The sequence below is a fragment of the Dipodomys ordii genome, unplaced genomic scaffold (genome assembly GCF_000151885.1).
Source record: "Dipodomys ordii isolate 6190 unplaced genomic scaffold, Dord_2.0 Scaffold100, whole genome shotgun sequence".
Lineage (NCBI taxonomy): Eukaryota > Metazoa > Chordata > Mammalia > Rodentia > Heteromyidae > Dipodomys > Dipodomys ordii.
In genome coordinates, this window is record NW_012267316.1 from 7,277,288 (window position 1) to 7,305,266 (window position 27,979).

Consider the following 27,979-nt stretch of genomic DNA (forward strand, 5'->3'; position numbering starts at 1 on the left):
TCAGTTGTCTAGCATTTTACTGATTAATTGCTTATCTTGTAAACTTTTCTGCCTGGTCTAGCTTTAAACTGTGGTTGAGAGATCCTCAGATCTCAACACACACACACACGCACGCACGCACGCACGCACGCACACCCATCTCAATCAAAAATCTAGTTGTGCTAGTATATGCCTAACATCCCACCTAGTGGAAGGCATGAACAGGAGGATAACAGTCTAGGGTGGTTGGGCAAAAAACAAACCGTATCAGAAAAATGACTAAGGGTCTGGGGTTAGTATACTCCAGTGGTAGAGTGCCTGCCTAGCAAATGTTAGGCCCTGAATTCAAACCCCAGTACTGCCAAAAAACAAAAGCAACTCATTGAGCTTTATAAAGTTAACTGCTAAAAAAAAAAAAAAAAAGGACTAGGAAAGACAAATCAAGGCCCTGTGGGCCTTGGTCTCCAGTGGGGAGGTAGGCATGACTGGAGTGATCAACCTGTGTGGTTTGCTGGTAGAATTCCAGAGATGGACCAGGGTTTATTTGGTAATGATAGAACAATTTGTGTTGGTTTTTTTTGTTTTTTTTTTTTTTAAGACAGGAGGTGCTTTGGAGAACTCTTAATGGAAGGTTATCCAGAAAGGAACTTGTATACCTTCAATCTGCTTGTCTAGCCAAGGCCAGTGGCTGGCCCAGCCAGTGGTATTTGTCTTCCTCTTAGGTTTACCAGTCTTTATTTGGGAGTGGGCTCTCACTGCTGTAAATGTATTTTCCTCACCAGGTATCCATCATCCCACGAGGCAAAGGATTGGGTTATGCTCAGTATTTGCCAAAGGAGCAGTACTTATATACTAAGGAGCAGCTCCTGGACAGGATGTGCATGACTCTGGGTGGCCGGGTCTCTGAGGAGATCTTCTTTGGAAGAATAACAACTGGCGCTCAAGACGACTTGAGGAAGGTCACACAGAGTGCATATGCCCAGGTGAGGCTGAGAAAAGGGGCTTCTGCCTCTTGTTCTTGTTTTGCCTGAGAAAGGAGAGTTCACATGGAACAGACAGCACAGCTGTGCTTCATTGGTTTCTACTTTTTGAGCAAGAATTAGTTCCTAAATCCATCTTAAGCCAATCAAAACTTATAGAAATGAACTTTTTTTGATGCAGCAGTATTTACAACTTACATAAATGAAGTTTCATGTTGATTCCACAATTGGACAGGCCCTGGACATGAACCTCCCCACCTGCCTGTCCCCTATCACCAACCTCTGCCTGGCCAGTCTCTCCTGGCTACTAGAATCTGTCCTTGTTTCCCTCACTTCTCCTGCTGCTGCCCGCATCCCCCCAACAGGAGAGTCAGCTGCCTTTGAACTAGATAGGAACAGCTCTATTCAGGAATTTCTGTTTTTCATCTGGCTGCTCTTTGCCTGTTATCTGTGTCTGTCACTTTTCTCTAATCATTTATGGTGCCTCATTTTAAAAAGAGATTGTTATTTTTTACTAGTCATTTTTTATGTTTCATTTTCCCTTTCTTAGGTCTTTCTTAGGATTATTTGTTCTTTTCGCATTCAAATTTAATCTTTAGTACTTATTCCTTCTTCATTACTAGGACTCAGGACCTTGTACCTAGGCTTTTTTGCTTCTAGCTGTTTTTTAACTTGGATATTGCTTTAGGTCTCAGCCTGCCTAAGACTTTGATTCTCCTATGTATATTTCCCACAGAGCAAGGACTATAGATGTGTTCTACCACACTTTACTGAGATGAAATAGTCTTGCTATCTTTTTTCCCCCCAGGCTGGCCTTGAACCGCAGGTGTCCCAGTTCTCTACCATACAAGTAGCTAATCTTTATTTTTAAAATAGTTTTTCTCACCAGGCCCAGGTGGCTCACGCCTGTAATCCTAGCTACTCAGCAGGCTGAGATCTGAGGATCGAGATTCAAAGCCAGCCCGGGCAGGAAAGTCCATGAAACCACCAGAAAACTAGAAGTGCTCAAGTTATAGAGCACTAGCCTTGAGCTGAAGAGCTGAGGGACAGCGCTCAGGCTCAGAATTCAAGCCCCACGACCAAATAAATAAATAAGTTTTTCTCCTAGAAATAATTTTTTCATACATTCTAGCACCTCATGAGTCTTTCTGTTTTGATTCATGCCATTTTTTTCATATTTTCTATCACTTTGCTGATTTCTTTAGCTGTTTCTGGAAGAGTAGTCACAGGCTTCCTCTGTGTAGTAGACTTGTTTGTCTGATTTTCTTGTCTTTAGAGACCCCATTTTGCATTTTCTTTTTCTCATAACTTCCAAAGGTGTTTTTTACTGCTACTTCTGCGTGCAGTATTCTGCTGCTCTCAGGAGGGAGGAGGGTGATGGAGTCACATTAGGGTCCCTGTTGTTTACACTCAGTGGTAAGGCACTGTTTTCTTGCTTTCCATGCTCCTCTCTCTGCTTGCTCTCCACTTCTGTCTGACCTCTTTTCTGGTCAGTTCAAAGGCTTCTTCATGATGTGCTAGCTAGGTTAGGGCCACACTGTTGGCCTCAGTGCAGGGGAACATGACAAACACCTGTCCAGTGTCAACTGTTCTCAGGCTGGTGTGCACTTTTAGAGAGAGGCTGTTGCAGGTTCCTTGTCATTGTCTTGGTGCATCGGGTGCCTCCTGCTTCTCAGTTTCCGTCATACAGTGAAGACCAATATATTCAGGCTACTGAGGTGTTGGGCTTGTCCCCTGCTCTTGTTGAAATTGCCTGTGGCTTTCTGATTCTGTGCTACCAGGTAAGGAGTTGAAAACATGCCTCTGCTCATTTTTACAGAGCACTGTGTCCACTTTGCCAGCCCCAGGCCACTATATACATCTTGCCTATTAGCTGCCCTGTCTAACTACCACTGTCATGTTCTTCAGATTGTGCAGTTTGGCATGAATGAAAAGGTTGGACAGATCTCCTTTGATCTGCCACGTCAGGGGGACATGGTATTAGAGAAGCCTTACAGCGAAGCTACCGCCAGACTCATAGATGATGAAGTACGCATACTCATTAGTGAAGCTTATAAAAGAACAGTGGCACTCCTCACAGAAAAGAAAGCTGATGTGGAGAAGGTAGGTGCTACACAGTTTTGCATAAAATAAGGTTAAATTGTTTAGTTGGTGTCTGGACTTGAGAATTCCTTTGCTCTGGACTGTGGGGCAGCAGAAGCAGTGCTGTCCTGGCTCGTGGGGAGCTAGGGGAGAACTCCTCCCACTGAGGTCTGGGAATGTCAAGCAAGCTGGCCTGTGCTCCTTCCAGCTTACTTCTCTAGAACTCCCAGGCGAGAAACACAGTTGCCTTGTTGGGAGCTGCCATTTGGTTTTCAGCTCAGGGATAAGTCGTGAGAGATTTTTTTTAAAAGGACAAAAAAAAAAGGTAAGTAGGAAATTGGCATATGAAAATTACCTTTGGCTTGATTGTGAATTTCCATGAACAAATATGTTTTTGTGCCAGGCACTGGTGGCTCATACCTATAATCTTAGCTACTTAGGAGGCTAGAATCTGAGGATTGCAGTTTGAAGCCAGCCTGGGCAGAAAAGTCTATGAGATTCTTTATCTCCAGCAAAAAGCCAGAAGTACAGCTGTGGTTCAAGAAGTAGAGCACCAGCCTTGAGCAAAAAAGCTAATAGATAGCATCCTGACATTGTATTTAAACCCCAATACAGGCATGCATACACACATACACACACACACACACACACACACACACTTTGCATTTTCATTTATATCTCATTTGATAGCACCTACAAAAGTTTGGACTCTCTGAACTCAGTGGATTCCCTTAATTATTTAGAATCCATGAAGCCACAATTGATTTTTTTTGTTCTTTCAACATGATTGTTCATGTAAAATTTAAATGAGAAGGCCTTTTATAAGATACAACTAAAATCATATTCTAAGTTGTAATGTTCAATCAGCAATTTGAGAAGCTATGCTAGGTAAAGCCAGAGGAATCCATACTGCCTGCATTACTGGAGAGAGACCCAGCAGCCACAAAACATGGCCATGCAGCAGGAATAGTCAGAGTGGACAGAGTGGCCCAAGAAGGCTTTAGAAGCTGGGGCTGGAATTGCATCTTGAAGGGTGATCTAGTCACAGTGAAGGAGAGGGCAAGAGGAGAGCACATACCCAGAAGGGCTGGCCGAGGCATAATTAAGTCCTTCCACCAGAGGCATGGTTTAAGTGGTAGAGAGCCAGCTATGAGCAGAAAAGCCAAGTGACAGCCCAAGGCTCTGAGCTCAAGCCCTGGTATTGATGCAGAAAAAAATGAGAAAAATGGTCAAACCCAGCCCACTTGCTTTGTTTTGTTTTTTCAGTTCTTGAAGTTTTCTTTTGTGCATGAGAGGCAGTCTTACTGTTGCCCAGGCTGGTCTTAGACTCATGATCCTCCTGCCTTAGCAGCTCAGTACTGAGATTAGAGTTATGCATTACCATGCCCAATTTGGTCTTCTTGTTTTTTAAAGAACCTTGAACAAGTATGTTGGAAGTTCATTGTTTACAACAGAAGTGTAGCTCAGTATTTGCTTAGAATGTGCAAGACCCTGGGTTTGGTTGCATCTCAAGTTCATTACTGAAGGTGAATGGCTACAGTGTGCTAGCCTAAATGGGATGGCAAAACAAGAATGCCAGCTCAAGGCAGCTGCAGGCACTCTGTAACAGTTCCTAGGTGCTTCTGATGATGGCAGCACAGACAAGATAAAGAGAGGTATAAATTAATAAGTATAGAGAACAGAAAAGGAGAAAACTCTTGAAAGCCCAAAGAAGCTTCTAGTATTAGCCACCAACTGGAGACTAGTGGCAGGAGGAGAGATAATAATGAAGGGCTACAGTGGAGTTTATTTTGGGGTTTGAACTCCAGGCTTTGCACTTTCCAAGCAGGTGCTCTGTTTCTGTAGCATACCTTTGGCCTGTTTTTTTTTTTGTTTGTTTGTTTTTGTTTTTATTGTAAAGATACTATACAGAGGGGTTACAGTTACATGAGTAAGGTAATGAGTACATTTCCTATTGAGCATTGTTACCCCCTCAATTGTTTTCCCCCTACTATCCCTTCCCTCCCTACCTTCCCTGAGGTTCTTTTTTTTTTTTTAATTGTGATTAAATGATTACATAACTTCCCAAATTTCACAGTATTGTGGAATAATGATGCTCATTTAAAGTCACAAGTTCATTCTAACTTTCCTGGAGCAAATTGTCTATCACGGTCTATAACATATAACAGTGTACACATATACACCATACATGTGATCAGCAGCATGGGGATATTTAGTAGTGGTTCGACCAGATGAATGGGAGTTCTTTGTTTCTTAAGTCCTGTTAATTTTGTCGTATCATCTAACATTTTGGATTTAACATCCACTTACCATTTGTCTCTTTGCTCTTGGCTTACCTCGCAACATGATTTCTTCTAGCTCCATCCATTTCCCTTCAAATGCCATTATTTTGTCATTTCTAATGGCTGCATAATATTCCATTGTGTATAGATACCACAATTTTTGGATCCATTCATCTGTGGTGGGACATCTGGGTTGTTTCCATATCCTAGCTATTGTGAACAGTGCTGCAATAAACATGGAGGTGCACGTGTCCTTGTATATTGGTTCCTGTTGTTCAGGGTAGATGCCTAGAAGTGGTATGACTGGGTCATAAGGGAGGTCAATCTTTAGCTTTCTAAGGACCCTCCAGACTGCTTTCCAAAGTGGTTGTATAAGTGTACATTCCCACCAGCAGTGTAATAGGGTTCCTCTTTCTCCACATCCCCTCCAGCATTTGTCGTTGGCTGATTTGTGGATGTGGGACATTCTGACTGGGGTAAGGTAGTATCTCAGGGTTGTCTTTATTTGCATTTCCTTCACCACCAGGGATGATGACCATTTCCTCATGTGTTTCTTTGCCATTTTTATTTCTTCATTTGAGAAGTCCCTCTTTAGTTCCCTTGCCCATTTAATAATTGGTTCGTTAGATTTGGGAGGGATTAGTTTCTTGAGTTCCCTGTATATACTGGATATTAGGCCTTTGTCTGATATATATTGCTGGTAAATATTTTTTCCCAATTAGTTGGTTGTCTTTCTAGCTTGGTTGTGATAGATTTAGCTGTGCAGAAGCTTTTTATTTTAAGGTAGTCCCATTTGTCGAGTCTCTCTCCAATTTGTTGTGACCCTGGGACTCTGTTCAGGAAGTTTCTTCCTGTCTTTGGCCCGTTTTTTGCACTTTTTTAAAAAATAGGTTCTTACTTCCTGCCTGTGCTGGTTTGGAACCTCTCATGAAGCTAGAATTACAGACATCACCCACCAGTGCCTGGCTAGAGTGTACATTTGTAAATGAATGTGGATGGGAGGTCTAGGCCAACAAACACCACTTGTTGAAAACCAGAGGATGAGCTATAAAGGACAGCAGGAGACTCTCTGAGATTATAAGCTCTTAATGTGAGGGCAGGAAGGAGTCCATTTGCCAAGCCTAGAGATGATTGAGTAGATGTAGGAATTTAACCCAGGTATTTTATTCTTCCATACTAACAATGTGTGACATGGAAGTGCTTGTTGAAAGAAAAGCTTGTTTAATGCAGCAAGAGTCTTGAAACACCATAGGATTTTGAAGTGCTCTCTGGCCCATCAGAGAAAGTTAAACAAGCTAAGAACAATGTTGAGCCAGTTAGGCTCTGGGAACCCAGAGAGAGGAGAGGGGCTGGAGATCTGTGACAAGTGGGGCTGCCCAGGACCAACCAGCTTGTGTACCAGGTATTGCTGAGGTAGCTTTTAGGAACCTTAAAAATCCTGCAGCTTCAATGTTATCCCCATTTATAGGCAAAGAGATATCACACGACAGGTCAAGTGACTGGGTAAACTTACAAGTGGCAGAGCCCTTGCCACTCACCTTCAGTCTGTGCTATCTCTATGGCAGCTACAAGTAACCACCAAGCACTTGGAATGTGGCCAGTCTGACTGAGATGTGCTGGAATTTGAAGGTTTGGTATGAAAAAAAGAATGTGATAGGTCTCAATAGTATGTGGGATATGTGTGTGTGTGTGCGCGCGCATGTGCGTGTGTGAGTGCACATGCACGCATGTTTGTCCACTCACACGTGTTGGTCTTGGGGCTTGAACTCAGGGCCTGGGTCCTGTCCCTTAGGTTTTTTTTGCTTGAGACTAGCCAGTGCTTTACCAGTTGAGCCACAGCTCTACTTCTGGCTTTTTGGTGGTTAATAGGAGATGAGTCTCAAGGACTTTTTAAAAAAAAAATTTTGTTGAGATTAAGTGATTACATAAATTTCACAAACTTCACAGTATTGTGGGATAGTGATACTTAGTTAAAGTCACAAACATGTTTTAACCTTCACAAGGCAAATTGAGTCTCAAGGACTTTTCTGCCAGAGTTGGCTTTGCACTGCTATACTCAGGTCTTCGCCCCCTGAGTAGCTGGGATAGTAGTCAATAATAGCTTTTTATGTAACCTGTTAAAATAATGTTGGTATTGGGCTAAAAGACCTTATTAAAGTTTAAGTAGTGAGCCATAATTGTTTTGAGTGTGTATGTACATTTATTGAGAATTAAAAGTGGTGTAAGAAGAAATCCTAAAGCTGTTATTTCCCCAGAACTTATTTTAAAAAATCAGCATATTCAGGGTTTTTAGAGAGTCCTTATCTCTTAGAGATAGATGGAAATATATAGAGACAAAAGCAAGCATAGTGGTGCATGTCTTCAGTTTCAGCAACTCAGGAGTCTAAGGCAGGAGGATAGCCAAGGAGTTTGAGGCAAGCCTGAGCACAGTGAGATCTCAACAGAGAAAAAAACGCAAGAAACTGAAATGCCTCCAAGTTGATGACTTTTTAAAAGTGTTATATTCGCCGGGCGCTGGTGGCTCACGCCTGTAATCCTAGCTACTCAGGAGGCTGAGATCTGAGGATCGCGGTTCAAAGCCAGCCTGGGCGAGAAAGTCCATGAGACTCTTATCTCCAGTTAACCACCAGAAAAACCAGAAGTGGTGCTGTGGGCTCAAGTGGTAGAGCGGTAGCTGAAGAGCTGAGGGACAGCAACTAGGCCCAGAGTTCAAGACTCACGACTGACAAAAAAAAAAAAAAGACCCATTTTTACTACCTATTCACATACTGCACAATTACGTTTTAAAAATTAGAAAAGGTGATTTTTCACTCTTTTATATCTTAAAAGATATTACATTCACTGGGAACTGCAGAGGGAGGAGATGAGGTGGGAGTTACCTGAGAAACTAGATGTGTTTTATGAGTTCGTTCAGTGTATAGTTTTCTTTACAAGATCTGATCTGTAGATGCGGTTCCCACTCTCTTGATACTGTCACCACCCACACTCAGAACTGGTCACCTGTCTCTCTTTGCATAGCATTTAAGATGTGTGGGGTAGTGTCAAATTTGTGGTTCAGGATATATCTTTTCTTTCTTTGGTAGTCCTGAAGATAGAACTCAGGCCTTCTGCTTACTAGGCAGTAGTAGGTAATCTACCACGTTAAGCTACACCCCAGCAGGTACTTACTTTCATGGCTTCACTTTGTCTCTCTGCTTTTTTGTTGTCTTTGTTGTTTTTTCAACTACTTTTTCCATGCACCCCTCCTTCTTTCCAGCCTGCCCCCTCTGTAGATACACAGTATTACTTTTTTAATTTTTATTTTTGGTGGTGGAAGCTTCCATGTAGCACACACTGACCACAAGCTCATAATCCTCCTGCCTCTGCCAAGTGCTGGGATTACAGGCATGTTCTACCTGGTTGTATTTTTCTTTTGTATCCTTGGAGAATTTCATTATTTATCTATGAACGCTAGTAAGAGAAACTAGGAAAGGAAAAGAAACAGTTTCTTTGAGCACAAAAGTACATAGTGCTCAAGACAGCACAGAGTGCTTAAAACTGGAAAAGATGTAGAGATTCAGAGAGCCAGGCTGCAGCTAGGAAGCAGAGTATAGAACTTGCATGATTGGCAGCTGCGGCTAGGCCTTTCCAAGTTTGGGTTTGGTCTCACATTCAGTAACCAGTGGGTGATTGGGTCATTCAGCTGTTTGTGAAGCTCAATTGCTTGTGTAAGGGTTCCACAAGCTAATGGCCTACATGTAAGGCAAATGCAGCCCACTTTACACATTGCAGTTTTCCCTTTTTGCGTAAAATAGTACATCCCAAATGGTATGTAGAATAAAGAACATCTCCTGCCTTTTCCCTCCCTCTCTCCCACCCTCCCTCCCTTCTTTCCTTCCTTTTCTTTCTCTTGCTTGCTTGTTTTCTCTGTTTATTTTTGGTCTGTCCCTGAGATTTTTTTGCTCAGGGCTAGCACTCTACCACATAAAGCCACAGCTCCACTTCCAGTTTTCTGATTGTTAATTGGAAATAAGAGTCTCAAGATTTTCCTTCCTGGGCTGGCTTTGAACTTTGATCCTCAGATCTCAGCCTACTAAATAGCTAGGATTGCAAGTGTGAGCCATCAGCACCTGGCTTCCTACCTCTTTATTACATGTATATAATCTTTAATTGTGTGGATATAAAATGTGTGTATCTGCTTACATACAAGAGATGTTTTTCTCTAATATTTTGCATCTCTTATTCTAAAATTATATGACCTTGTCTTGAGACACCATTTTCAGTTACCTTAGATTCTTTGTTGGGATGAAGTCAGCTGTAAGTAAAAATGTTGTTTTTGAATAGACTTTGCTAACTATTTAATGGAAATTGTTCCTGTTTCAGGTTGCTCTTCTATTGTTAGAAAAAGAAGTATTAGATAAGAATGATATGGTAGAACTCCTGGGCCCTAGACCATTTGCAGAGAAATCTACCTATGAAGAATTTGTGGAAGGCACTGGCAGCCTTGATGAGGACACTTCTCTACCAGAGGGCCTGAAGGACTGGAACAAAGAACGTGAGAAGGAGAAAGAGGAGCCCCCCAGTGAGGAGAAAGTCGGGGAGAAAGTCCCCATCCAGATCCAAGGATGGAGGCCTTTTTAGTCTGGTCTCCTGTGGTTTTGATTTGCTCATTGTTTCAGCTCTGGCTTTCAAAAGAATGGCAGCCCTGCCAGCCACTGACCCAGGGTACTGGGAATGGAGGCCTCCACCTCAGATGTCAGCAGGGGTGGTGGGTAGCTTCCAGAGCCTCAGGGAGACTCCCCCATCCCTGGCCTGTCTGGCCAGTCACCTGGCAATGCCCACCTAGGCCAGTCTGTGGTGCCATCTGTGAGCTTGAGTAGATGGACAGACACACAGTGGGGATGGTTCCTCTGAAGTCTTGATGATGGGGAAGAAGGGTGTTTTCTCTTCTCACCCCTCTCCATTCCTGTTTCTCTCATTTCTCCCTGCAAATGTGCTGTGAAATTAAATTGAAATACTTACAAGAATATTTTGATTTGACCTAATATTTTAAAGATTGAACCCAGATCACTTGTTGCTGTTTTAATGGGATTGTTTTCTATAGAGAACTGTAACATATTTAAAAAATATGAATGTATTCTGTAAATATGGCTCTTTACAACAGAAATAAAGGTAAACCCTGTACTTTTTCCTGAATATACAAAGCGTGTGTATGCTGGGGTTACTTTTAGAAAACAGTGACAGAACTAACAGTTCTTTGTCCCTGGAGGGTAGCTCTTGGAAATCCAGATTGCAGTCCAGGTGTACCTGGGCATAAAGTGAGACTATTTAAAAAATAACCAACCCTTGGGGCTGGGAAGGTAGCTCAGTGGTAGAGTGTTTGCCTTGCATGCATGAGGCCCTGGGTTCGATTCCTCAGCACCACATAAGCAGAAAATAATGGAAGTGGTGCTGTGACTCAAGTGGTAGAGTGCTAGCCTTGAGTTAAAGAGCTGAGGGACAGCACCCAGGCCCAGAGTTCAGGCCCCACGACCGACAAAAAAAAAAAAAAAAAGGAATCAAAAATAACCAACCCAAAAAAGGACTGGTGGAGCTAGTTGCCTGGTGGCTTATGCCTGGAATCCTAGCTACTCAGTAGGCTGAAATCTAGAAGGCATCATAATCAAAGGCATAAGACCACATACTCCATCTCAAAATAACCAGCAAATGGCTGGGCTGAAGGTATGATTCAAGTCAGCAAGTCAAGATCAAGCAAACTGAGGAAACATGAGGCAAAAAAATAACAGTAATTTAAAAGGGACTGATGAGCCAGGTACCAGTTGTCATGCCTAAAATCCTAGTTACTCAGGAGGTGGAGATCTGAGGATTGTGATTTGAAGCCAGCATGGGTAGGGAAGTCTGAGACTCTTGGCTCCAATTAAACACCAAAAAGCTAGAAATGGAGCTGTGGCTCAAGTGGTACAATGTCAGCCTTGAGAGAAAAGGTTAAGGGACAATGCCCAGGTCCTGAGTTCAAGCCCTAGTAGTACACACACATAGAAAAGGCACTGAAGTGGTTCAAGTTTTAGAGCATGTATACACGGGGCTGGGAAGGTGACTCAGTGGTAGAGCGCTTGCCTTGCATGCATGTCAGCACCACATAAGCAAAAAGAAAAAAAAAAGTGGAAATGGCGCTGTGGCTCAAGTGGTAGAGTGCTAGCCTTGAGCTGAAGAGCTGAGGGACAACACCCAGGCCCAGAGTTCAGGCTCCACGACCGGACCCAAAAAAAAAAAAAAAAGCATGTATACACACCTACACATATACATACGAGATTAGCTGGATTTACTGCTATCACAACACGGTTTGTAAAATTCATTTACCTTATGTCATGATGCTGTGTCATGATGGCTTAAGAATCATTGAGAACTGAAGCCTTCTGCTTATGCTGTAGACAACTTTGGCTTTAAATGACAAAGCAGAGGTCACAGGGTTCTGCTTGGTATGTCATGTAGATGGACAATGGGAGGTACTATGTTGCTCAGGATGGCTGCAAAACAGGCAGATGGTACTAATATGGATGCTTCCACTATAAGTGATAGGTGCAATCAGGCTCATTCTCCAATAGGAGTCATGCTAATAGCTAACTTGGCAAGGAGGCTAGGAATAAACTCGAACTACCACAGTAAGGTTTATACCAACTACTAGTGAAACTAACATGGTCATTTCCTGTGAAATCTGACTTGAGTCACAGAAGTTGCAGCTATGGAACCTTAAATTGGGGATGACAGAAAAGAGCACGTCAGCCTCTAGAAGCCAGGCCTGGCTTCCCACAGCAGCCTCGGTGCCCACGGAGGACCAAGGAGCCAATGCTCCTAGCTGTCTAGAAGGCTGAGTGGCACTTCTTGGGGACCTGGCCTGAAGGATTACGTGGTGGTGCAAACCTGTACACAGGAGGGCTGGGAAGGTGGCTCAGTGGTTAAAGCGCTTGCCTTGCATGCCCGAGGCCCTGGGTTCGATTCCTCAGCACCACATAAGCAGAAAAAAAACAAAAAAGCCGGAAGTGGCGCTGTGGCTCAAGTGGTAGAGCGCTAGCCTTGAGCTGAAGAGCTGAGGGACAGCGCCCAAGCCCAGAGTTCAGGCCCCATGACCGGACAAAAAAAAAAAACCTGTACACAGGAAGGCCTAGGCATGTAGCATGTGAGGTCTAGGGTTTGGACTCCAGAGATGAATAAGCAAACGGGCTGGTCTTTTACTTGTACTACTTCCAAGCTCAGGAAAGTTTTGGCTGCCACCCTTAAAGACCTAAGAAAAGTTTTCCAGCTAGGTACCAATGCCTCATGTTTGTAATCCTAGCTACTTGGGAGGCTGAGCTCTAAGGATCACAGTTCAAAGCCAGAAAAGTCTGTGAGACTTCTCTCCAATTAATCTCCAAAAGTGAGGAGAGCTGTGACTCCAGTAGTAGAGTGCTAGCCTTGAGGAAAAAAAACATCCAGGCCCCAAGTTCAAGCCCCAGAAGCAGCGCGCGCGTACACGTACACACGTACACACACACACACACACACACACACACACAGAGTAACTATTCCTTCAGAGAGCTGTAGGTGCAGCTGAGGGAGAGCCTAGCCACCAGCTTTGCCACAGTAACCATACAAATGAACTTCTTTGCCATAAGTAAGTGCACAGCTGAAGCAACAAGGAACTTGATTTAACATTTTATTATGGATAGATTGTTTTAAAGCCCATATTGCATATTCAAATAAGGCAACACAGCACTGGCTTCGGGTTTCATCCCCAAGGATGAAAACATCCTAACTCCCCAGCTGGAAACTTAGTGGAAGTGGGGTTTCTTTCTTCATCCCTTAAGGCCCCTTGGTGATTGCTTTCAAGTCCTCCAGTACAAAATGTCCCTAGTCTGAACCGATCAGGTAGGACTGGCAATTCTTTATTCCAGAGATGGCATTTGCAGAGACCTGCACCAACAACCTTTATTTAAGTCCAGTGCGCCATGGTGCCCTGTGAGGGTTCAAGCACGCACAGGGGCCTATCTTCGTGTCTGGACAGGGAGGCACTCCTACTCGTTGATCTCGTCGTCCTCGTAGTCTTCAAAAGCCTCCTCCCCGTCGTTGACGGTGGCGTCCTGGTACTGCTGGTACTCAGACACCAGGTCGTTCATGTTGCTCTCGGCCTCGGTGAACTCCATCTCATCCATGCCCTCGCCGGTGAACCAGTGCAGGAAGGCCTTGCGGCGGAACATGGCGGAGAACTGCTCGGAGATGCGCTTGAACAGCTCCTGGATGGCCGTGCTGTTGCCGATGAAGGTGGCGGCCATCTTGAGGCCGCGCGGGGGGATGTCGCACACGGCCACCTTGACGTTGTTGGGGATCCACTCCACGAAGTAGCTGCTGTTCTTGTTCTGGATGGCCAGCATCTGCTCGTCCACCTCCTTCATGGACATGGGCCCGCGGAAGACGGTGGCCACGGTGAGGTAGCGGCCGTGGCGCGGGTCGCACGCGGCCATCATGTTCTTGGCGTCGAACATCTGCTGGGTGAGCTCGGGCACGGTGAGCGCGCGGTACTGCTGGCTGCCCCGGGCCGTGAGCGGCGCGAAGCCGGGCATGAAGAAGTGCAGGCGCGGGAAGGGCACCATGTTCACGGCCAGCTTGCGCAGGTCGGCGTTGAGCTGGCCGGGGAAGCGCAGCGACGTGGTGACGCCGCTCATGGTGGCCGACACCAGGTGGTTGAGGTCCCCGTAGGTGGGCGTGGTCAGCTTGAGGGTGCGGAAGCAGATGTCGTACAGGGCCTCGTTGTCGATGCAGTACGTCTCGTCCGTGTTCTCCACCAGCTGGTGCACCGAGAGGGTGGCGTTGTAGGGCTCCACCACCGTGTCCGACACCTTGGGCGACGGCATGACGCTGAAGGTGTTCATGATGCGGTCGGGGTACTCCTCTCGGATCTTGCTGATGAGCAGGGTGCCCATGCCCGAGCCGGTGCCGCCGCCCAGCGAGTGCGTCAGCTGGAAGCCCTGCAGGCAGTCGCAGTGCTCGCACTCCTTGCGCACCACGTCCAGCACCGAGTCCACCAGCTCCGCGCCCTCCGTGTAGTGGCCCTTCGCCCAGTTGTTCCCGGCGCCCGTCTGCCCTGCAAGACCAGCAAGAGGCCCGGTGAGTTGGGGAGAGCCGCTCTGGGAGCTCGCCATGGTGGCCAGGGGTGCTTCTTAAGTGGCCGTGGAAATGACGCCACCCACACTCTGAACAGACCACACAGAGTTCTACCTGCAGGCTGGGTGAATACGAGGCAGGAGAGACATACAAGGATTCAGGCAGACCTGCTCCTACCCCAGGCACCTCCTTATGTATTTGCAAATGGTCCCAAATCCGAATATCCTGAGATACGAAACACTTCCTGCCCACCCCCAAGAATTTTCAGACAAGGGACCCACAACCTGATGACCTACAAATACTTTCTTTTCAAATCAGAAATACTTTACACAGTGTGAATGGAGCCCTCCCTCCTGCATCATCCAGAATTACTCTTGCAAAATCGTTCTCTCCCTTCCTTCCTTCCTTCCTTCCTTCCTTCCTTCCTTCCTTCCTTGCTTTCTTCTCTATTTCTCTGCTTTCTTTTTTCTCTTTCTTTTCTTTTGGGGGCAGGGACCTTACACTCTTGCTTAAGCTATTTTGTTCAAGGTGGTTACTCTATCACTTGAACCTCTACATCTGGCATTTGCTGGTAAATTGGAGCTAAAGAGTCTGGAGAATTCATCTGCCCAGCTGGAATTGAACCATAACCATCAGATCTCTTGAGTTTATAGGTAGAATATTTGCATGTGCTGGGCCTGGTGGTACATGCCTGAAATCTTAGCTACTTGGAAGGAGAGATGTGAAGATGAAGAGTATGAGGCCAGAACAGACAAAGGTAGCAAAACTTATCTCAAAAACAAAATTAAAAACAGAAGAGGATGTATTGGAAACAATGATGCATGCCTATAATCCCAAGTATGCAGGAGACAGAGGTGAGAGGATAGAAGTTTGAGGCCTGCACCCAGAGAAGATCAAACCTGACTAAAGAAGAGGTTGGAAGTGTGGACTAGGTGGTAGAGTGCCTATTAAGCACAAGGCCCTGAGTTCACACTCCAATACCACATCAAAAAGTCATCATATTTTGTTACATGTATTCAACAGAATTGATATAAAAATCAGAGATAAATCTAGTAAGAAATTATTTTTAAATTCTTATGATTAGTATGTACTTTTTCCAATTAGTTCATTTAAACAAAGGTGAGAATTAAGTATTGTGAGATGAGACAAGATCTGGCATCAATTCTTTTCATTCTTAATTACTGGAAAACCAACCAGGCACCAGGGGCTCATGCCTGTAGTTCTAGCTACTCAAGAGGTTGAGATCTGAGGATCAAAGTTCAAAGCCAGTCTGGGCAGGAAAGTCCATGAGATTCTTATCTCTAACCAGCAAAAAACAAGTGGAGCTGTGGCTCAAGTGGTAGAATATCAATCTTGAGCAAAAGTTAATTAAGAGCACAAAGCCCTGAGCTCAAGACCCAGAACCAGCATAAAACGAAAGTAAATAAATGATTTCCCCTGGGCTCAGCAATTATACCCTAGTTTTTATAGATAGATAAATCTGCATGTGTACAAAATGACATCCATGATGGTGATTGTGCTAAGAAATTCTCTCTCTAGTAACAAGCAAAAGCAGCTCTGGCTGATGGAAAAGCTTTAAATACGCAGCTGAAGCTAGAGACCACATACCAAACAGGGCAATACAGTGCATTCAAGGAGCCGTCCCTACACATGTGCAGAAAACAGTTTTCGAAAGAAACAGAATCTTGCAGTGTTTAACTCTGGAAAAAGGCTGGGCTTGTAAAAGCCCAGCTTGAAGGAGAAAGGGAATCATCTTTTAACTCAGTGTCTTTTTGTTCCTTTTGAATCCTGTAATGGGATCTAAGCAAAAGTTATCTTTATGGTTTTTTGCCTTATTCTTCTTTATTTCCTTTCTCTCTCTCTCTCTCTCTGTGTGTGTGTGCATGCACACGCTAGTCCTTGGGCCTGAACTAGGGCCTGGGCATTATCCCTCAGTTTTTTGTGCAAGGCCAGCACTCTACCACTTAAACCATAGACTCGCTTCGGGATTTTTGGTGGTTAATTACAGATGAATCTCACAGATTGGCTGGGCTGGTTTTCCAACCATGAAACTCAGATTGTAGCCTCCTGAGTAGCAAGGGTGACAAATATGCACCAACTGTTTGTTTTTTTGAGACGGGGTCTCACAATATAGCCCAAGTTGGCCTCAAACTCCCTCTGGGCTGCACCTCCCAAATGCTAGGATTAAAGGCATAAACAATCATGCCACTTTTTTTTTTCAAGCTGGAAAAATCAAGGAAGAGCTCCTGGCCCCAAGTTCAAGCCTCATAACTGGCAGGACAAAAATTAAAATGCAATTTTCAAAACCTAGGCTGCAGTGAGACAGTGACTTAAGTGGCAGAGCCCCAGCCTTGAATGAAAAAGCTAAGAGAGAGCACCAAAGCCCTGAATTCAAGCCTCAGTAGCAGCAACAAAACAAAACAAAAACCAGGCTCTCTCTGCAGGCTGGGATCACTTCAAATTGTGTTTATAAAATTTTCACTTAACAATGATGCACTTTATGAGAATCAAGGGAAAATTACAATATAAAAACTTGCCTCTAGGGAAGCGATTAAGTGTCCTGGGTAAGTGGGAAAGGGCTATATGGGACATGTGCAGTGGGAAGGCATTTGCTGTCGTAGCAAATGTGCCGTGTGCATGTGTGGACATGTCCACCCATCCCATGGCATGAGACTTCAGGGGCCATCCTTAGACGGGCCGGGCGTTCCCAGATTCTCATATATGCTTGAGTCTCACTTGGCAAGATAGCACATGTGCGTGCTCCGCTTTCACTTCATAATGAACACATTAAGCATGCCACTGAATGTTATTACACTAAAGTGTTCATTTTATTCCATGTGCAATAAAAATGTATTAGAACACATTTCTATAGTTAAGTTCTTGAGAGCAGAATGGTCACGTGAAGCTAACTACAGTGGCCTTCCACGCATGATCTCCGTCCCATGGGCTGTTCAATGCCCCTGTTCCAGGCCACAGGCACAGCAGCACAGAAGCTTCCTTGCCTGCTCCTGCTTCATACGCTGTGGCAGCCACCACTCCAGCCTTTCAGGGTACAACTTCCTTAGCTCATTTTCTCACAGGACCCTGGCACATCTAGGATGTGGATAATCTCCCTTATGAACAAGGAGATTCTCAGATTCTCTGGGTTAAAATGCCCAGTGAAACCTCCCCCCCTCCTCCCTCCCCCTTTTTCTCTCTACCACCCTCCCTTCTGCTGGCACTCTACCACTGGAGCCACACCACCTCCACTTCTGGCTTTTTGCTGGTTAATTGAAGATAAAGAGTCTGCCCAGGCTGGCTTTGAACCTCAATCTTGGCCTCCTGAATAGCTAGGATTATAAGTATGAGCCATCAGTGCCTGTCTGGCTGCCTTAGACTCAAAACTGGTCATTGTCCTTTCTAAGCCCCTATCAGCCCGGCAGACAGCAGTTGGCCTACACCCCAACATAGACATTGGGAAGAACAAAGCCAGGGCTACTTTCATATCTGAAGCTAGCCTCAGCTCAGGGCTAGTCTTCTACTTGTCACTCAATGGGAAACTCTTATACCTTTGCAAAAGACTAAACAGAATTGTGAAAAGAGCCGAGGAATCATCTTAGTAAAATAGCAGAAACCATAGCAGATGGTTCAGGACAGACACAAACCCAGAAAAATCAAACTTGCTCTACTTGTAAGTTACAGGACTCTGAAACTTGGCATTCTGCTTTCCCAGCTCATATGAGCAACTCTCCCAGCATGATTTGTTACCAAGATGTCTCTGCTCTTAACAAAAGCGGGAAGCTGTGGCTTCGAAAATATTTTGCCACTGTCTCATAGCAACAGACATAAGCAGTTAAATATTTCGGGTCATAAGTTGAACATCTTCTGGCACTGGTTCGCAGTTACACTCATCAGTGACGGCTGCTTGTTAAACACCAGCTTTCGCCCACCAGCACTGCAGCAGCTCCGCTCCTAAGTCTTCCCTCTGGTATCTTCCAGCTCCTCTGGGTTGACAGATAAAGTCTTGGTCTCCACATACTCCCTGCCTCCTGGATTCTAGCCCTGAATCTTCTAGAAGGAAGCTACAAATACGTGAAGCTTTGGGAATCTGTACCTCCACTTTCTTCCCCCAGTCTAATTGATATGTCTGCTAGATAACCAGTAATTCATCTAGAAAAGCACGTTGTTGGAAATTCAAACTAAAAGCTGCTTTCACTTTAAGAATTCTGCATTGAGATGGGCACCATGGCTCACCCTGTAAGTAAACCTAGCCACTTAGGAGGCCAAAGTTCAAAGGCAACCCTGGGCAAGAAAGTCCATGAGAGTTTATCTCCAATTAACTAGCAAAAAGCCAGAAGTGGAGCTGTAACCTTCTCCACAACAAATGTGCTCTTTTAATAAAATAAATACATTCATTTTAAACAAGTCCCAAACTTTAATTTTAAAAGGTTGGGATTTTTTGTTGCTGCTGGTGGTTTTTGCGGGTGTTTTTTTTTTTTTCACTTGTTTTCTCTCGGACCTGGGGCTTGAACTGGGGGACTGAGCTTTTTTGCTCAAGGCTAGTACTCTACAACTTTGAGCCACAGCGAACACTTGCAGTTTTTTGGTGGTTAACTGGAGATGAGTCTCATGAACTTTCCTGCCCTTGCTGACTTCAGACCGAAATCCTCTTATCTCAGCCTTTTGAGTAGCTAGGATTACGGGTGTGAGCCACTGTCATCTGGCATGGTGCTCATTTTTCAAAATGGTAATTATCCCCATGTCAGTATACCTCATTAAAAAATCCAAAATATCCTAGCTGGGCACTGGTAGTTCATGTCCATAATCCTACTCAAGAGTCTGAGAGCTGAGGGTCATAGTACAAAGCCAGCCCAGGCAGGAAAAGTCTGTGAGACTCTTACCTCCAATTAACCAGCAAAAAAGCTGGAAGTGGAGCTGTGGCTCAAATGGTAAAGCACTAGCCTTGGGCAAAAATCCTCAGGGAAAGCACTCAGGCCCTGAGTTCAACCCCAGGAACAGCACAATAAAAAAAATTAAATATCCTACATAAAAAAAGATATTAGGCTGGGAGTTTTTTACAGTGCTAAAGCACTTGCCTAGGCCCTGAGTACAATTCCCAGCACAAAAGAGAAAAGGAAGGAAGGAAGGAAGGAAGGAGGGAGGGAAAGAAGGAAGGAAGGAAGGAGGGAGGGAAAGAAGGAGGAAAGCAGGGAAGGAGGGAAAGAAGGGAGGGAGGGAGGCAGGGAGGAAGGGTGGGAAAAGAAGAGCATAGGCAATATCTGACTAAAGCAAAGATTCAAGAAAGCAATTTTAGAGACAATTTGAATGCCAAATATAATATCATTCCTAATATTTTGGGAGGTATATAGGGACATCTAGAAAGCCCCTTTATTTTCAGTTTTCTCCTTTTTTGTTACTGGTCCTGGGACTTGAACTCAGGGCCTTGGTGCTGTCCCTGAGTTTTTTTTGTGTGTTTTTTTTGCTTGGTTGTGGGGCTTGAACTCTGGGCTTGGGAGCTATTCTTCAGCTCTTCAGCTCAAGGCAAGCACTCTATCGCTTGAGCCACAGTACCACTTGCGGTTTTTCCAGGTTTATTGGAGATAAGAGTCTCATGGAGTTTCCTGCCCAGGCTAGCTTTGAACTATGATCCTCAGATCTCAGCCTCCTGAGTAGCTAGGATTACAGGCATGAGCCACCGGTACCCGGCTCCTGAGATTTTTTTTTTTTTTAATCAAGTTTAGCAATCTACCAGTTGAGCCATACCTCCACTTCTGGCTATTTGGTAATAAACTGGAGTTTATCCCAAGAACTTTCCTACCCAGGATGGCTTCAAACTATGATCTTCAGATCTCAGTTCCTGAGTAGCTAGGATTACAGAAGTCAGCCACCAGTACCTTGCTTCTGATCTGTAATTTTTAATAACTACATAATGTGTGATTAATTCTTAACTTTCAATATCCAATAATAAGGAGCAGTTTCTCTCATCAGGTAACAAATTTTGCTCTTAAAGAAAATACTATAGCTGGGCTTTGGTGGCTCATGCCTACCTACTCAGGAGGCTGAGATTTGAGGATTGACATTTGAAGCCAGCATAGGCAGGAAAGTCCATGAGACTCTTATCTTTAATTAACCAGCAAAAAGTTGAAATAATCTGTGGTGGTATTTCAGAATGCTATAAATATGAAACGTCTTCTGCCAATAAAGAGTCAAACTGCCTAAAAGAAAAATAAAAGTTGGAAGTACAGGCTTAAATGGTAGAGAGCTAACCTGAGCAAGAAAGGTCAGGGACAGTGCCCAAGCCCTGAATACAAGATCTAGGACTCCTTTACCTCCCATAGACAAAGAATAATGTAGGTATGGTGGCTCACACCTGTTATCCTAGTTACTCAGGAGTTGGAGATTGGGAGGATCACTGTGAGGCTAGCAGACAAAAAGTTGAGACCCCATTTCAACAAACAGCTGGTTCAGGTGGTATGTATGCACATGCCATCTCAGGTAGGCAGGTGGATGAGATCAGAAAGCCAGCCAGTACAGAAAAGTTCCTCTCCAATTAACTGGCACAAAGCCAGGCTGGAGGTATGGCTCAAGAGGTTAGAGTATCAGCCAAGCAAGTAGTTCTGTGAGGCCGAGTTCAAATATCAGTACCAGAGGAAAAACAAAATCTAATTTTTCTCAAATGATATTTTATATCATTTGAGGAAACTGAGCCTTTTAACTTTGGTAAACTTTTAGACTAACCCTCAGAGGAAGAAACTGGTATTGAACAAGATGCACATTTTATTGGAGGTGGAGGACCTACTATGGTCCCTGTGATCTTGTGAGCTTGGAGGGCTGGGCAGCTTCATGTAACGGACAGAAAAGCTTTTCTTTCTTTTCATCATGTTGAGATGAACTCCTATATGCAGGCAAGGACTCTACTACCAAACTCCACCCCCACCCTCACCCATAAAGATGAAGAAGCTCAAAGAAGCAACTGAAACACCAAAGGTACTGAGCTGAAGTCAGCTGCCAATGCTCCAACAGGGTGGGACCGTAAGAGTCCTAAACAAGCCTGCCCACAAGCACTCAGGAAGTGAATATTAGCTCTGACCTTCACAGGGAGGGGCTAGCCCTTTCCCTCCTCAGAACACAGAATATGAAGCTGTTATCCAAATCAGGTTTCTACCAGAGCTGAGAACAAGCCTTTGGAATAGACAAAGAATGTCACTATTTGGTGTCAGAGACAAGCAGATCAATGGTCCTCAGACACTGCTGTGGGGCCAGAAAATATTGGGCTGTAGTATGGAACTTGTTCTTTTGATATTGTATGTATGTATGTATTTATTTATTTGTATGGGGTGGGGAGTGCTCTGGGTTTTGAACTCAGGACCTGGGTGCTGTCCCTTAGCTCTTTTGTTAAGATGTGACTCAAGTTGTAAAGCCACACAGACCTTCACTTATAGCTTTTGCATCTTTAATTGGAGACAAGAGTCTCACAGACTTTCTTGCTCAGGTTGGCTTTGAACTAAAATCCTCAGACCCCAGCCTCCTGAGTAGCTAGTCAGACCCCAGCCTCCTGAGTAGCTAGGATTACAGACATGTGCCACTAGCATCAGGCTGTTCTTTCCATTTTTACAGAGACTCACAGCTAAGAGATGCCTCAATTTTAAGAGGAGACATCAGAACCAGGCTCTCAAGCAATGCTGAAACTCTGAAGCCACTTGGAGATGGACTGAAGGCATTGTCCCTTGTCAGATGGACCCTGGGGAGGGGCAGCATGCTATAGTTGGATCTTGAAAGTCCTCCAAATGCCTACGTGTTCAAGGCTTGGTCCCCAGCTGTGCTGCAATCCGGAAGTAGTAAACCCTTCAGGAGAACATCCAGCCTGAAGGCCCTATATAATAGCCCTTAAAATCATTAGCTCTGTAACAGGCCAGGCATGCTTGCTTCTCCTGTGTTTCTGATCAGCTGCCACAGCCATCTCCCTGTATTAAGCATTTTCTATGGCCCTTTTACTTTGCACTTTGTTTTTGAGATAGAAACTCACTCACTCTGCTTGGGCTGATCTCCAGTGATCCTTCTTCCTCATCTCCTAAGTAGCAGGAATTACAGGTAAATGCCACCACACTCAGCCTAAATATTTTATTTACTTATGAGCTTTGCTTCTAACATTTTTATATGTGTATATGCATGTGTGCCAGTCCTGGAACTTGAACTCAGGGCCTAGGAGTGGTCCCTTAGCTCTTATATTCAAGGCTGGTGGCTCTACCACTTGAGCCATATTTCTACTTCTGCTTTTTTGGTGGTTGATTGGAGATAACAGTCTCATGGACTTTCCTGACCAGGCTGACTTTGAACCACAGTCCTCCTCATCTTAGCCTCCCAAGTAGCCAGGATTATAGTTGTGCGATGTTGGTGCCTAGCTGCTTCTATAATTTTCAGTGAGTTTGAACTAGAGGTTTTACATATATTCTAGAAAAGCCATTTAGCTACACAGGAAATGCTGGTAAGTTTCCCATGGTTTTCTCTCAGCAGTGGTTAAGATAACAATACTGTTTTAATGTTTTTTTTAGCTAGAATTGCACTGTCTTCCTGTGCTTTCTGAGGAAGGTGCTGGCATATAAATTCTCCATGATGGATTCCGTTTCTGTACCATCACATCTTTAGTCTAAAAATGCCCACACTGCCTCTGAAGACACTTTGCCTTTCTCAGGTACAGGTTCAACATTCCTGATCTGAAACCCCACCTAATCTTAAGCAGATACCCTAAAAATATTGTACAAAATGACTTTCAGGCTCTGTATGAGGTGCATGTGAAACATAAATGAATTTGTGTTTAGCATCATCCAAGTTGAAAAAAAAGAAACACTTCAGGGCCCAAGTATTTCAGATAAGTGATATTTAAGTTCTATGGGGGATGTATTTGTTGACTGAAGTATTTCTACTGATCATATATGTATATGTGTACATGTATATATATAACATATATATGTGTGTGTGTGTATGTATATTCCCTCTAAATAAGTGTCTTACTCAGTAGTTAAAGTGGCATTGGATATGGTGGCATTACCTGTAATCCCAGCTACCCAGAGGGGGAACAGATAATCTTAGGAGTTGAGGCCAGCCTGAGCAAAAGCCAGTGAGACCCTATCACAAAAACATGCATGGTGGTACACACCTGCAAGCCTAGCCACTTGGAGGCAGAGACAGAAAAAAGTTTAAGATTCTATTGTAGACTCTATATTTTAAAAACATTAAAAGCAAAAAGAGTGACTAAAGTGCCCAAACTCCAATACCACACACACAAAAAAAGTTAAAGTGATCATTTTGAAACTGGCTGAAACCTGTAATGTTAGCTACTTGGGAGGCAGACATCAGGTGATAGAGGTTTGAGACTCCATCTCAACCACTGGCTAGGTGTGGTGGTACACACCCATCATCCCCGTGACACAGGGAAGCACAAATAGGAAGCCTGCATCCCAGGCTTGGCCAGGCATAAAACAAGACTCTACCTTGAAAATAACCAATGCAAAAAGGGGCTAGGAGGAGCTGGGAAGGTGGCTCAGTGGTAGAGTTGCTTGCCTCGCATGCATGAGGCCCTGGGTTCAATTCCTCAGCACCACATAGGCAGAAAAAGCCCGAAGTGACGCTGTGGCTCAAGTGGTAGAGCACTAGCCTTGAGCTGAATGAAGGTGCCCAGGCCCAGAGTTCAGGCCCCACAAATGACAAAAAAAAAAAAAAAGGTGGGGGCTAGGATTATGGCTTAAGTGGTAGAACATCACACTAGAAAGCAGGAAGCTTTGAGTTCAATTTCCAGAACCACACGTGCAGACACATACACACACATGCACACACACAAAAATAATCTAGAGAATAATGTGAACTACATTAAAATCAAATTTGAGCCCGATGCCAGTGGCTCATGCCTGTAGTCCTAGCTATTCAGGAGCTGAGTTCTGAGGATTGTGCTAGCCAGGCAGATAAATTAGAGCGTTCTCTCCAATTAACCAGCAAAAAAAAAAAAAGCTGGAAATGTAAGAGCACCAGCACTGAGCAAAAAAAGCTAACAGCAGTGTTTAAAAAAAAAAAAGCTAACTCAGCAGGTGCTGAGTTCAAGTCCCAGTACTGGCACAAAAAAGAAGCTGTCAGGTGGGAAACTTTCAATCTGATAGGACCACTTCATTTGATTGTGTCATTTTCTGCAGGAGTTTGCAGAGAGAGGTTTCATGGTCACTGCTTAGATGGAGGGAGGATAAAGCAAAACTCATATTGTGTCAGCCTTTAAAAAGGAAACAGTACAACTAACCGTCTGTAGATTAGTGAAAAAGAAAGAAAAGTATAAACACAATAAAGTTAAAATGACAAACGTAAGAATCAAAACATAAAGGTGAAATAGCTTTATAATGAGGGAGGAAAAGAAAATGGCTCATGTCTAAAACTGTCTCTCAGGTTTTGTTTTTCAAGCAGAGCTGGGCACAATGGCTGAAGTCTGTAATCCTACCTACAGAAGAAGCAGAGATCAGGGCATTTTGCAGGGAGGGGAGGACGAAAGCAAGAAAAAGATGCCATGCAGTACTACTCTCTTCTAGAGATCTGGCTAAGCACAAATAGGAAGGACAATCTCAGTGCAGGGTGAGACCCTATCTTGAAAATTTCCCATGCAAAAGAGCTGTTAAAAGAGCTGTTAAGAGTATAGCATGTAGAGTAGTAGAGTTCAAACTCCAGTACCATCACAACCAAACAAAGAACCAAGAACTATCAGTGTAACAATGTCATTTACAATGTAGAAGTTACTTTCCAGAAGAAAAAGTCCAGCATTAAGTGCACCTCCCTGTGTGATTAGCATGACTGGGGGTTGGTAGATGTGACTGTTGGTTTCCATTTTATAATTTTCCCAATCTTGTGATGTTTTTAAGTGTGGCACATGATTTTTTTTTTTTTTTTGTCAGTTGTGGGGCTTGAACTCTGGGCCTGAGCTCTTCAGCTCAAGGCGAGCACTCTACCACTTGAACCACAGTACCACTTCCAGTTTTCTGGTGGTTAATTGGAGATAAGAGTCTCCTGGACTTTCCTGCCTGGGCTGGCTTTGAACTGTGATCCTCAGATCTCAGCCTCCTGGGTAGCTAGGATTACAAGCGTGAAAAGCAAAACTTTTATTTTTTTTTTAAAGAAAGAAGATGGAACCTACCGAAGATGAAGTTGTCAGGCCGGAAGAGCTGCCCAAAAGGCCCAGATCTCACACTGTCCATAGTGCCCGGCTCCAAGTCCACCAGGGCAGCCCTGGGCACGTATTTCTGAGCTAGAGGAGAAAAAAAAAAATCCAACCATTACTTCAAGGTTTCTAGAACAACCCACCAGCTAGAACTGTCTGGAAAGGGATCTGTCTTTTCAGAGAAGTACTAAGATTCACAGGTTTAAAGAATCTTAACTTTGGGGTGAGAAATCAGCCAGGAAGAGGTGGGATACAAACTCAGGTCTTCTGACTACTTCCTGAGTACTATATTTTCCAGTTCTCTCTTCGTTGGGCAGCATTTCCTTTTTAGCTGTGTGGATATAAACTGAGTTTGTTGTCACAGATTCATGTCACATGCCACATCAAGTTGGCATGATGCTGTGACGTTCTGCCTTTTGGAACCTCCCTTATGCACACACACACACACACACACACACACACACACACACACACATGTGCGCGCACACACACACACACACATGCATGGACCCCAGCTGCAGGCTGTGTATACACCTACTTCCAGATACCACCCACTGGATACCCTCTTGTACAAAATTGAGTGTTTCTAGCTGGGCTCTGGTGGCTCACACCTGTAATCCTAGCTAACCAGGAGGCTGAGATATGAAGAGTTCAGTTCAAAGTCAGCCAAGGCAGGAAAGTCCATGAGACAATCACTAATCAGCAAAAGGCTGGAAGTGGAGCTGTGGTTCAAATGGTACAGTGCCAGCTTTGAGGAGAAAAAAAGCTACGGGACAGAACCCAGGATCTGAGTTCAAGCCCCAGCAGTGGCACTCATACAAAGAAGTGTTTCTGTGTAGTATTTCATGACAGCTGGGCAAGCAGCTGCCCCAGGGAGGATGGGGTAAATAGGATCCCACATAGGAAGTGTAGCCCACACCCCCCCATGAGGAAAGGGTGTGGGTAGACTCTGTGAAGCCACAGGAAGTGCAGTATGCACTGGAATTTCCCCTGGTGCCACCTAGAAATTCCATCTGCTGTGTCCCAGTGTCTAAACCGTTGGTCATAGCTACTTAAATGAACAAAACTGTGATTTGTGTTTACCCAGGACAGTCAGCAAGTGAAGGTGAAAGGCCTGGTGAATCCAAACCCCTGTGTGACCAGTGGCTATCTCTGGGCACATGTTTCAGAGGTGGGGGCCAGGGCAGCACCTGTCATTTTCTGGGTGTTCTTCCAGTGTGTTGTTTTGCTGTCTTGTGAGGGACATGCCCCACATTTATTACAAAAATTGTTGTAGAGTGTATGCAGTCACTGTGCAAAGGGGTTGGGGAAAGACAGACAGGCAGATGGGACAGACAGAGTGATGCTATCTCAAGTGTGGATACAAAGCACAAAATTTAACTAAACTCCTTTACATTACCCAGGGCCACCTGGACTTTTAGCATTATTTCCACACAGCTGAGTGTCAGGTCTTTTTAGGTGTCAGCAAAGCACCAGGAAAAGTCATTTACCAGAATGCTCTTGGAAATATTAGCTAGGAATCCCCAAGAAGAGAGACAGATCTCAACTAGGAGGAAAGAAGATCATTGTTTGTCTTAAGGAGCCTGCTACAGATTCCATTCTGTGGTTTCGCTCCATTCTTTTAAAAAATGAACAAGAAAAAAAAAAGGCAGCCACCACCCAGTAACAGCATTTCTCAACCCCGCTGGGGTGTGGGGTGAAGAGCTCAGACCCTCGGGATAGGCTGCTTCCCGAAGTTTGAATTCAACCGAAGTCCATTTCCCGCCCCGGGGGGAGCGAGGGAGTGGCCGGCACCGGGCTCCAACCCAGGACGACTTTTCTCCCAGCGAATCGCCCAGAGCTCGGGGTCCGGAGCGTCCCCTACTTGCCCGGCTTTGGGCCAGGGTCCGGGAATTCCAGGGGGGGGGTCCTGGCGGAAGGAAGGCTGGGGGCGGGGGATGTCCAGGGGGAGGCCAGATTCCCCGGGAGGACAGGCGGTGAAGGCTGGGATGTCCTCAGGGGTCCGGACTCGGTGTGCTGGGGGCAGGCGTGGGAGGACGAGGGCCCGGGCGGAGTCCCTGCGGGGCACGATCGAGGTCCCGAAGGGGACAGACAGGGCCCTGGCTCTGGGTGCGGGGCTCTGGGACGGCTGGGGTGCGGGGGGTGGAGGGGTGCGGGGTCCGGGCGAGGCGCGGGCGGCGCGGGCGGGAGAGGCCGGGCAGGCCGCTACTCACAGGATGACTCATTGTAGTAGACGCTGATCCTCTCCAGCTGCAGCGCCGAGTCGCCCACGTAGCCTCCGGCGGGGTCGATGCCGTGCTCATCGCTGATCACTTCCCAGAACTAGGAAGGGCGCGGAGGACCGACCGTCGGACCCAGCCCAGGCCCCG

The 27,979-nt window shown here is 45.0% G+C and overlaps 2 protein-coding genes across 2 annotated transcripts in view; one reads left to right on the forward strand and one right to left on the reverse strand.

Moving 5' to 3' along the window:
• The window catches only part of Afg3l2 (AFG3-like AAA ATPase 2), a 48,607-nt gene extending 38,107 nt beyond the window's left edge, over nucleotides 1–10,500 (forward strand). Inside the window, exons 15-17 of the mRNA XM_013027144.1 lie at nucleotides 762–962; nucleotides 2,868–3,062; nucleotides 9,686–10,500. Of these exons, the coding sequence (XP_012882598.1) occupies nucleotides 762–962; nucleotides 2,868–3,062; nucleotides 9,686–9,943 (654 nt within the window). The 3' untranslated portion in view covers nucleotides 9,944–10,500. The remainder of the gene's footprint in view (nucleotides 1–761; nucleotides 963–2,867; nucleotides 3,063–9,685) is intronic.
• A 2,479-nt stretch (nucleotides 10,501–12,979) lies between these two features.
• Nucleotides 12,980–27,979, reverse strand: part of Tubb6 (tubulin, beta 6 class V) — a 17,355-nt gene continuing 2,355 nt past the window's right edge. The window contains exons 2-4 of the mRNA XM_013027145.1: nucleotides 27,824–27,932; nucleotides 25,587–25,697; nucleotides 12,980–14,420 (exon numbers count right to left, since the gene is read on the reverse strand). Coding sequence (XP_012882599.1) covers nucleotides 13,354–14,420; nucleotides 25,587–25,697; nucleotides 27,824–27,932 — 1,287 coding nt within the window. The 3' untranslated portion in view covers nucleotides 12,980–13,353. The remainder of the gene's footprint in view (nucleotides 14,421–25,586; nucleotides 25,698–27,823; nucleotides 27,933–27,979) is intronic.